The 11,300-nt window shown below is 43.4% G+C and overlaps 1 protein-coding gene and 1 pseudogene across 1 annotated transcript in view; one reads left to right on the top strand and one right to left on the bottom strand.

Annotated features, from left to right (window-relative positions):
- Positions 1–853: 853 nt before the first annotated feature.
- On the bottom strand, positions 854–7,728 carry LOC140853168 (subtilisin-like protease SBT1.7; annotated as a pseudogene).
- Positions 7,729–7,735: 7 nt separating this feature from the next.
- LOC109506522 (receptor kinase-like protein Xa21) overlaps positions 7,736–11,300 on the top strand; it is a 4,577-nt gene continuing 1,012 nt past the window's right edge. Inside the window, exons 1-3 of the mRNA XM_073247254.1 lie at positions 7,736–10,415; positions 10,583–10,783; positions 10,899–10,955. Coding sequence (XP_073103355.1) covers positions 7,736–10,415; positions 10,583–10,783; positions 10,899–10,955 — 2,938 coding nt within the window. The remainder of the gene's footprint in view (positions 10,416–10,582; positions 10,784–10,898; positions 10,956–11,300) is intronic.

Below are 11,300 nucleotides of genomic sequence, written 5' to 3'. Positions count from 1 at the left end.
TATCGGCCCGCATCCAATCTAAAGTTAATAGTGCTTTATTCATAAAGAGGCTATGATGACCGCCTGTGTGAGATGCACCTAAAGAGTCTAAAGAGAGATGGAGGTGATGTATTTCTGTTCTTATTGTTGTAGTTGTAGAGCGAGCTTGGACGTTCTGTTATATCACAGGCAACTGCTTGTAGCCATCTCATGGTTAAAGGTGTAGAGAAACTTGCAATGCCTTATTTTTCAATAACAGATATGAGCTTTCTTCTTTTCCTCTTTCCTTGTTTATTTTGTTGGTCTTTGATTTAAGTACTATTTTTAAGTTTTTATTTTATTTTTTAAAAAAAATTTACTCCTAGTTTTAGCCTTCTTACTTTGCAGCCACCTAATGGTTCGAATCCGCCCAAATAGGTTTGGGCCGAGCTCGGGCTTGAACTAGGACCGAGTCCGAGCCTGATTTTTCTTAAAATCATCGGGCCTAAGTTCGATCCAAAGCTCGAATTTGCAGCTACCTCATAGTTCAGACCCGCTCAAATGGGTTCAGGCCTGGCTCGGGCTTGGGCCAAGGCCAGACCCAAGCTTGATTTTTTCTAAAATTATTAAGCCTAAGCTCGATCCGCAGCCTGAAAAGAATTTTTGGATCGAGCTAGCTTGGATAAGGATAGGGTCTAGTCCAATCCGACCTAGTTCCAGCCCTAGTTGTGATGAAGATTTTGAATGGTTGATTTTTAATTAATAATTTTTATTAAAATATATATTATATTTTTTGAATTTTTTTTTTTTTACTTTATTTTATTTTTTATTTTTTATTTTACTAATTATCTATTTTTAAAAATTTTATATTGCATAGAATCAGTAAGCTGCAGTCCTAGTGAGCCCCTTTGAGGAGAGTGGCAAGGCGACTGACATGGGAATACGACATGGTGGTCTTGGAGATGATGCTGACTGAGAAGCCCGTGGGCCCCACCCACCGGTTCATCTAGTCAAGATGTTGACATCGAGGGCAAGCAGGTCCGGCTTTAGGATCTCTGGTGTCACCATGTTTGACCCCCGTGATGAGATCGCCGCCACCACTGATGGTGGTCGTACTCCCACCTTCGTCCCCTCTGAACACGATGCTCGCCGTCGGACTCATCTTGGACAATAGATACACTCTAATGGCATCATCAGCCTTTTCGCCGAACTCGAAGATGGGAAGGAGGTGGGCATCGGTGACGAGCTCCTCACTGTTAGTGTCAGTGTTGGTGAGGACCATCCCAGCTCCATCGACGTTGTGCACCACATAGCCCTTCTGGACTCGGGGACTAATCCTGTAGTTGCAAAGAATGATCTTTCCGGTCACCTTCTTCGGGATCAGCATCCCGGATATGCAAAGATTCCCGCTGGTGGAGTTACTGGCATTTTCGGCAGACACGATGGGAAGCGGCATGCTCGAAAGCGGCTTTCCACCATAGAGGGGGACCCCAATATAGTTCTTGCCATTTCTGAGCACCACATAGGTTGGGAAGTCCCGGTCTAGAGTTCCTATAGTTCCAGTCCCCATGGTGGTGATCCAGGGGGTGACGTTGGAGAGGTTGGAGGTGGAGGGGCTGGCGTTTCCAATGCAGCACGAGACTAGAACCCTCTTCTCCATCGCGTTGAACGCCCTGATGCTGTCCCTATAATAATCAGACATCCCACTGCGGAGGAACAGAGAGTGTACGTAGCACCCAACGTACACCACTTTGTCCATTGCGGCGAGGATGCCAGAGTTGAACCACCTACCCGTTGGACATGTCTAATCAGAACATCGTCTTTATGAAATTTTTTTGATATCATATATTATAAAAAAAAAATAAAAAATAAAAATAATTAAATACATAAATCAATCAAAAAAAAAATTATTTCATGAGACATACAAACTTCATTATAAGAAAAGATAAAAATTACAAAAAGAGATCACACTTTCAATCTTCATACACTCAATTTCTCCCTCACAAGAAGTTCTTCCTCACAAAAGCTCTCTCTTTAGGAAGACTCCCCTGAACTTCTAAAATGACCGCTGTCTGTTGTCTGACAGTCTATTTGAATCCCTTTGCTCCTACTCCTGTCGGCACCTCGCCTCTACCGTTGGTTTGAGTCCTCTGATGATAAAACCACTCATGCGTCTCTCTGTTCCATGAATAAGACTTTTTAAAGCCTTAAATTCATGAAAAAATAGGACTACAGACTCCTCACAGCACCCAAAATCTTTCAGAACTCTCAGATCACGACCAACACTGCTCCAGACCATCAGATCGCGACATGGTTCACGAAAAACCCCTGTGGACCGTGAGAAATTGAGGAAAAATGGCTGCCGGTCCATGATGGATTGCGAGAAACCGAAGGAAAACACCCGCTCGGTCCATGCGAGTCCCCGTGGACTGTCGGTCCACACGCTATGCATGGACGGTGTGGGAAAAATTCACGCGGGCCGCGTAATGCGCTCGGGCCTGGGCCGTGCTTTGCACGCACCCATGCATCCGCGCACTGGCAGCGTGTGCGCACCGCCGCGGTCAGGCGCGCGCTACCGCGGTCTCCATCGCCAGCCTCCACCGCTTCGATTTTTGTGCCATTTCAATCGAGCAGATCTCCTTCATCCGATCTCTGTTTGGGCTGATCTTAGGCTCGTTGGACTCTGTTCGTCGTCACAAATCTTGTTGTGGGCTCAGTATAGATCGAATCTCAAGATATCAAATTTTAATAATCTCAACCTCGATTCGACATTCAGTCTCCTCCTAACTCTGAGAGCTTTTGGATCTTCTCACTCCCATGCTCTGGGGCAAATGCCTGCTGATCATGGATGGGTAGATATGGAAGTCGAGTCAAACTGCTCGATTCCATCTCTATCGTATGCTGTACTCCTCCTGATCTGCTTGGGATATTATCCTGCGGTAATAGAAATCTCATCTTGCGATATCACCTCTCATCCTTCCGAGTCTTGCATCTCGTGCCCGATCCACCTTCACCTGGAGCTCCACTTCACCTCTGAGCTCCAGTAATGTTCTCTCATCCTCTTCTTTTTCTCCAGAATAATCCTATCATCGTGTAATACCTTCAGGATTCCTCTACCAGCTACCGTCTTATAGCCTCTCGAATCTAGTCTGCTCAGTGAGATAAGAATTTGCCTGAAATCAAGTATGTATCGGACCTCTCCTAATCTTCTCACTATACCATCATGTGTCCTTCAGCTGACCATCCTGATACCTCTGATCGCACAGTTCGATCCATTCGATAGATAAGCAGTACCCTCACTACTCTCCAAGGAATCAAACTGCTCTTCTCCGCAACATACATGAGAGGTGCATGCAAAATCTAAAATTCACTACTGGAAAGAAGTAGATACCTCATCAAATATCTCCAGGACATCACCCTCTGACTCGCTACTGGCTGTCGCTACAATAGCCATTGTCTGATCTCTGAGTTGAGAGCAATCTTTGGCTAGATGCCCTAACTTGTCACACTGATAATATCTAGTCTTACTCAAATCCCTTATCTTGGATTTGGACCGTCCTCATCGCGATCTTCTATCGCTCCATCTACTGTCTCTTACTCTTCTAGAAACCACCAAAGCTGAGCTACTACTTGAGCTCGAAACTGGGTTCTCTCTCTTGAGAACCTCATTCTGAAGAATCACCATAGTGACCTTATCTATCTTGATGGTGCTCTTCTCCACTAGAAGAGCAGTCACCAAGAACTCACATGAAGGAGGAAGCGATGCTAGCAAGACCAACGTCCTGGTCTTCACTTCAATTTTCTCACCAATGCTGAGGAGGTCGGTGAGGATCTTCTGAAAGTGGCTAAGATGCTCCTATATGCTCTATCCCTCAGTCATCTACAGTTGGTAAAATTACCTCCAGAGGAAGAGCGTGTTGGTGAGAGACTTCATCATATACAACTCCTCAAGCTTCGAACACAGCATCGTCAGAGAAGTCTCGTCAAGCACATGGATCACCACCTCATCCGCTAGGTACAAACGGATGGTACTCACCGTCTGAATCTAGAGCCACCTTCAATCCTGCACCTCTATGGTAGTCGGCTTCTTTTCGCATAAGAGAGTATCGATCAACTCTTGCTGGATGAGCACATCCTTCACCCTTGCCTACTACAAGGAGAAATTGCTTTTTCAATCAAACTTGTTGATCTCCATCTTGATTGATCATATCTTTTTCATCTTCAATTTTGCTCATCACTGCCGCAATCTGCATCCTGGTATCGCCTCACTCTGATACTACTTGTTGGGGATGTATGGTCAGGATACCACTCTTCAAGACCTTTTTGATACTGCATGTCACAGCAGAAAAAAAAATAAAATAAAATAGAAACAATCAAATACGTGGATCAGCTAAAAAAGGCTCGCCTCCATAGAGCATGCAAGCTTTACTGTGAGAAAAGATAAAAATTACAAAACGAGATCACACACTCAATCCTCGTACATCCAATCTCTCCCTCACAAAAGCTATCTTTTTAGGAAGATCCACTTGAACCTCTGAAGCGACCGCTGTCTGCTGTCTGACAATCTACTGGAAGCCCTCTGCTCCTGCTCCTGTTGATGCTTTGTCTCTACTGTTGATTTGAGTCCTTTGTCGATCAAAACTACTCACGCACCTCTCTGTTCTATGAATAGGGCTTTTTAAAACTTTAAATTCGTGAAAAAATAGGAGTATAGACTCCTCACAGTACTCAAAATCTTTTTGAACCCTCAGATCACGACAGGCACTGCTCCAGACTGTCGGATCGTGATATGGTCCACGAAAAACCCCCGTAGACTATGAAAAATCGAGGAAAAACGACTGCCGGTCTATGGTGGACCATGAGAAATTGAAGTGAAACGTTCGCTTGATCCATACGGGTCCCCATGGGCCGTCGGTTCACACGCTACACGTGGACCACATGGGAAAAATTCACGCGGGCTACGCAGCGCGCACCCGCATGGGCTTGGGCCGCACCTGCTCATATGCGCTCAGGCCTGGGCCGTGCTCCGCATGCACTCGTGTGTTCGTGCACTGGACTATGCATCGCTGCTGTCTCCACCGGCCCACTGTCGGTCGCCGTCTGCTTTTGCCGCTCTGATTTTTATGCCATCTTCAATCAAACGTATCTCGTTCATCCGATTTTTATTTAGGCTGATCTTGAACTCATTAGATTCCATTCATTATCGTGGACCTCATTATGAGTTTAGTGTGGATCAAATCTCGAGATATTAAATCCTAACACTACTAGCCTAGCATATTTTGTACACAGAGATGCGGGGCCTGAGTCGCCATCCCCCTAGCGGTGCCGACAGCAAAGCTAAGAAGGTCGTGTCCATCGTAGAGGAGCTGGCGGCGGTGGAGGTGTGGGTCCTGTGGCCATCGATGTCTCACGGAGACTATGACTCTCTGCTCTAGTTGATGGGGTCCATGTTGGGCTTATAGCCCTTAGAGAAGAACCATGCACCGATTAGTTTTTGGTTGCAGGACGTTGCGTTGAAGTCCTTCCCCTCCTCACATGCAACCTTCCACCCAGCCGGCATGGGGTTGAAGCCCGTGTCTTCAAAGCTTTTCTTCTTCGATCAGATGCTAGTGTAGAGAACTCCCACACGATGTCGCTGGCGGTGTTGGCTTGGGGACGAGGCCGTTGCTCTTGTTGAGGTCGAGGAACTCCAGTGTCTAAGTGGTTTGGAGCTCGTATCGAACCACCCTAGGCCTAGGAACTCTGGTGTCCTATTGATCAAGAGCCTGAATGCATCCCTGAGGCCACCCCTCCCTAAGCCCCAGGCTTCGAAACTGCCCTCTCCCTCCTCAGCAATTGGCTTCTCGAGTCCCTCCCTGCCGTCTCCCCGTCCTCCCTTGGCCACCCAAAGTTCTGATCTTTCCTCCACCAAGTCGGCCCCCTGTCTTCTCCCCCTGAACGACGTCGGTTCTGAAGTCCTGGACGCGTCTACTCCGCTGCGGTGCATGCAGGAGCTTGAGGAAGGGAGTTTTACAAATTATTGGATAAAAGTGTAATAAAGGTAAACCTCGGGCCGGGGGGGGGTTTATAATTTATCCTTAAAAAAAAAAAAAGCCAAATCTTCACCATGCCGAAATGGTGCTTACAGAAGAATGCAATTGAGCCCCACCATGCACCAGTACCCCTTGTAGCAATATGGAAATCATGCAACTAAACAAATAGTAAAGTATGGAAAAGATAGCAACATGCAGCAACATAAATAGGCGATTGATCAGAGAAAGGGGAAGAACCAAGGACGAACCCACTGAAAACAAGTTCTGACCAATTAGCCATGCATTCAAGGTATTGTGCAGCTATCCACTAATGAACCCAATTATAGAAATTTAGGTAAGATAACATGAACAACCTGTTTTTAGTGCCCAAACCAACTAAATTTCAGGCTAGGCAGGGAAGGCCACCTAGCCTGTGATCAGATCTATTCATAATGCGCAAAATTCATTTAGATTGTTTACAATTTATGCTCAACTTAATCTATACAAGGACCAATTCAAGACTATGATTTGGACTCTTGAAAAAGATTAGCTATTAAATTTGTTAACTATTAGGTTTCTTGATTAAGCCATGTGAGACCAATTAGGAAGGCCAATATTATGGAAAACATCATATCAACTCATGCTATCGCATCGCGTTTGAAAAGGTCAAAGTTTTGAAGATACCTTCTTTAAAATAGCTTTGAAAAAGCTTTTGATAATATTGGTTATGCTAGAGGCACCTGGAGCTAGAAACTTCTCGACGTGTGGATAAATTGGGTTAACTCCACCTTCGCTCTTCAGAGTGGTCTTAATCAAGCTCAATTGCGCTCTTCTAAAATCTTAAATCAAAATATAATCTAAAATATTAAAATTATATTAATACTCTATTAATATTATATTAATATAAATATTAATATATTAATATAATTACTATATTAATATTAATAAAAATATTATATTATATTTACATAAATTTAGAATAATATTAATATTATATTTAGTATTTCATCATAATCAATCATTGATATTTTGCAAAATCTTAGTTTTAAATTTTAAAAAGATATTTTTGAAAAAAATAATAATTAATTTTTTTTATAAAAAATTTTAAAATTCGGCTTCCTCATAGATTTTTACTTTCTATAAAATATAAAAAATATTTTTTCATGAAATTTTTTTTTTATTTTTCTTTTTCTAAAATTTCAACCAAATAAAAGATTTTCTCTTCAGCTCTCAAGAATTTTTTTTTTCTCCCCTATGCTTCTCGTGAACCAAACAAGTTCTTGACAGAAGAATGCAGTGACAATTATCGCTCAATCAATTCAAAAATGCAGACGCATTTACTAACCAAGTGAGCTACAGGTTATGGTGTGGAAAGATCAGTGAATGAACCGGTTTCAAGCCCCAAAGGATGCGTGTTTTTGCACCGTAGAGTATGGTAAGGGAGAGGGCACGCGATCTTCCATCTCTCAACCAGCCTTCTTGGATACGTTTTCCGTGTTTAGCACGGAAGAGGCGCGAGTCATCCATCTCTCATCCCGACCAAGGAATGAACGGGATCAAATCGAGAAGGGAGTCATCCGTCTCTCAACCTGCCATCCACGTTTGGCACCATTGAAGGATGGGCGACAGCTAACTTGGTTCGAAGAATGTTGACCTGTTTAGTCTTCACCAGGACAGCTCTCCCTACCTCGTAAACAATATTTGTGAAGCACGGCTGCACAATTTCTGTTCCACAAGAGAGCATGGAACTTCCACTCATACTAAACATGGGGTTGATCTTCTTCTTCCTCTGGTCCTCCTCATGCTTGTTGGTGCCATCCGGGGTTGATGCCAGGGGAGCTATTCCATTCGGAAACAAGACCGACTATCTATCACTGCTTGCCTTCAAACATCAAATAATTCATGATCCGTCGAAAGCTCTAGCCTCCTGGAACGACACCATCCATTTCTGCAGTTGGGTGGGCGTCGCATGCAGCAGGAAGCACCAGCAGAGGGTCGTCGCCTTGAACCTCAGCTCTTGCGGATTGGAGGGCTCTCTCTCTCCCTCCATTGGAAACCTCACCTTCCTTCATCGACTCGACCTCGGAAACAATGGTTTCATCGGCGAGATTACACCGGAGTTGGGCCGTTTGCGCCGGCTGCAACATCTCAACCTGAGTTTCAATTCATTCCAAGGGGTAATCCCTGGGAACCTGACCTACTGCTTTGAGCTACTAATACTTGATTTGTCGAGCAACCAGCTTAAGGGAAAGATTCCAGTGGACATTGCCTCCCTTACAAAGCTTGGTGAGCTGGACCTTTTCAACAACAGCCTTACTGGATTCATTCCACCATCAATCGGTAACCTGTCATCGCTCACAATACTCCAACTCTATGTCAATCATCTGCATGGCAGCATTCCGGAGGAGATTAGCCAACTTACAAGCCTAGAATATCTGCAAGTGTCTGTCAATAATCTGACAGGTACAATCCCCGGCCGGCTTTACAACATGTCAACATTGATTAAGTTCGCAGTGGCGTCCAATGATCTGCAAGGGAACATTCCACCTGACATTGGCGTCACCCTTTCTAATCTTCAGGGCCTTCTACTGGATGGTAACCAATTTGATGGACCCATTCCTCCTACACTAGCAAATGCCTCGGGACTTCACAAAATTGGCTTGTCAATGAACAACTTTAGTGGAAGGGTGCCGTTGGAGCTTGGAAGACTAGCAGGCCTACGATATATTAATCTAGAACATAATCACGTCGAGGCAAAGAATGCTAGGGAGTGGGAATTCCTTGACTCCTTGACTAACTGCAGCCAATTAGAGGTGCTGTCATTGGAAAAAAATATGCTAGGAGGCGTGTTGCCCAACTCAGTAGCCAACCTCTCTTCCCATCTCCAACACTTGTTTATGGGAGGAAATCAAATCTCAGGGAGAATTCCCCATGGAATTGGAAGCCTAGCCAACCTGAATATACTCGCTTTGGATGATAACCATCTCACTGGTACTATTCCAGAAAGTATCGGGATGCTTTCGAGGGTAGAGCTTCTAAACTTGGCTGGTAACATGTTTAAAGGACAGATCCCATTCTCTCTAGGCAATCTCACTCTATTGATTAGACTCCAACTGGTACAGAATAACCTGCAAGGCCCGATACCTCCAAGCCTTGGAAACCTCCAGTACCTGTTACATTTGGACCTTTCTCGCAATCATCTCAGTGGAACCATACCCAAAGAAATCGTAAGCCTTACTTCCCTATCCATTTATCTTGATATATCCAATAATTCATTGGTTGGTTCTCTCCCTCCAGAGGTCGGGAGATTGAAGAATCTGCCAACACTAGATATTTCTAGAAACATGCTATCTGGTAGCATTCCCAGCACGCTTGGTGATTGTGAGATATTGGAGTACTTACATCTGGAGAACAATTTATTTGAAGGGAAAATTCCTCAATCCTTCAGAAACATAAAGGGCCTTCAAGTACTAGATCTCTCACAAAACAATTTAGCAGGTCCTATTCCAGCGTTTCTCAAAGACTTGAGTCAATTGAAAAACATGAACTTGTCTTTCAATAATCTCGAAGGGGAAGTGCCGGTAAACGGGGTCTTCAAAAATGCAACTCAAGTTTCAGTCAAAGGAAATATTGGACTCTGTGGGGGTGTTCCAGAATTGCACTTGCCCGCATGCCCAGGAAGATCATACAAAAAGAGACAATGGCCTCTACTGTTGAAAATATTGATTCCGGTAGCTGGTGCAGTTTTGTGTATGAGCCTTCTATTCTCCTTTTTCATCCTTCGGCAGAAACAAAAGTTGAGAAATAATACTCCCATTGTACCTCCATTGGAAGACCAATTCCCCAGAGTGTCTTACACTGAACTGGTTAGAGCAACTGATGGATTCTCGTCGACCAATCTGATTGGCAGAGGAGGGTATGGTTCGGTCTACAAAGGCATCTTGGGTCCTCAGCAAACTATTGTTGCTGTGAAAGTTTTCGACCTTCGATACCAAGGGGCTTCGAAGAGCTTTCTAGCTGAATGTGAGGTGCTGAGAAGCACTTGCCATCGTAATCTTGTCAAGATCATGACTTCCTGCTCAATGGTTGATTTCAGAGGCAATAATTTCAAAGCTCTGATTTTTGAGTTCATTCCTAATGGAAGTCTAGAGAAATGGCTACATCCAGTGTTAGATGAGCATCATCGTTCAGAAGGTCTTAGACTCCTTCAAAGATTAAACATAGCTATCGATGTAGCTGGGGCAATAGACTACCTTCATAATAATTGTCAGCCATCTATTGTTCATTGTGATCTAAAGCCTGGTAATGTACTGCTTGATAATGAGATGGTTGCCCGTGTGGCAGATTTTGGTCTAGCAAGGTTCATGTCCAAAGCTACACCTAGCTCCTTAACAGACAAGAGTAGCTCAATCCGGATAAGAGGAATCCTCGGATATATTGCTCTAGGTACATTCTTATTTCATCTTTATCTTCTTTGATCATAATTGTTCAATTTAAGATGTCCATGCCGGACTTTTCTTTTTTTTTTTTTTTTTTTTTTAATTTTTGATGTTGAAGATAATTGTTGAATTGATACATTTTCTTCAAGCATTTAAATATAATATGGATTGCAGAATATGGCGCAGGTGGTCAGGTGTCCACTTCTGGTGACGTTTATAGCTATGGAATCCTTCTCTTAGAAATGCTTACCGGAAAGAGACCTATTGATGATATGTTCAAAGATGGCCTAAGCCTTCGAAAGTTTGTCGAGATAGCTTTTCTTGATAGAATCATCATGGTTATGGATCCTCTAATGCCGCTTGCAGAGGAAGAGAGTAAAACTCATGAATGCTTAGTATCCATCGCCAAAATTGGTCTTGCTTGCGCACATGAATTAGCGAGAGAAAGATTAAACATGAGTAATGTTGTAACCACTATGCATACAATCAGAGATGCCTACCTTGGAAGTAGAGTTCATTAGAAGACCAGATGAAGCTTATGTGGAAGGTAAAGTCTGTTATAGTATCTTACCTCTAATAATTGTCAAGCTATATTTTTTAATCTTCTAAATCTTTTTCCTAGTGTTAAACTAGTATGAGACTTGAGTTGTGAGTTTGTTGTCTGTTGTGTGATTGTGGCTACAAAGAATCGATAATAAATATCACAATTGTGTGTATCTCTGTATATACGTTTCTCCATGTAAATGGAAGTTTCAAATCTAAGAGAATTTTATATCCAATGCCGGCATGTTAACATCAACATAAAGTTCCTTCGGCTAGACTATAGTGTTTTCATATACATGGCTTAACAATTATCATACTACGGCCCCACAACCCCAGCGACACAATTATT

The sequence above is a fragment of the Elaeis guineensis genome, chromosome 13 (assembly GCF_000442705.2).
Source record: "Elaeis guineensis isolate ETL-2024a chromosome 13, EG11, whole genome shotgun sequence".
NCBI classification, from domain to species: Eukaryota; Viridiplantae; Streptophyta; class Magnoliopsida; order Arecales; family Arecaceae; genus Elaeis; species Elaeis guineensis.
Note: the sequence above shows the minus strand (reverse complement) of the source record. Positions and strands in the feature narration are given on the sequence as shown.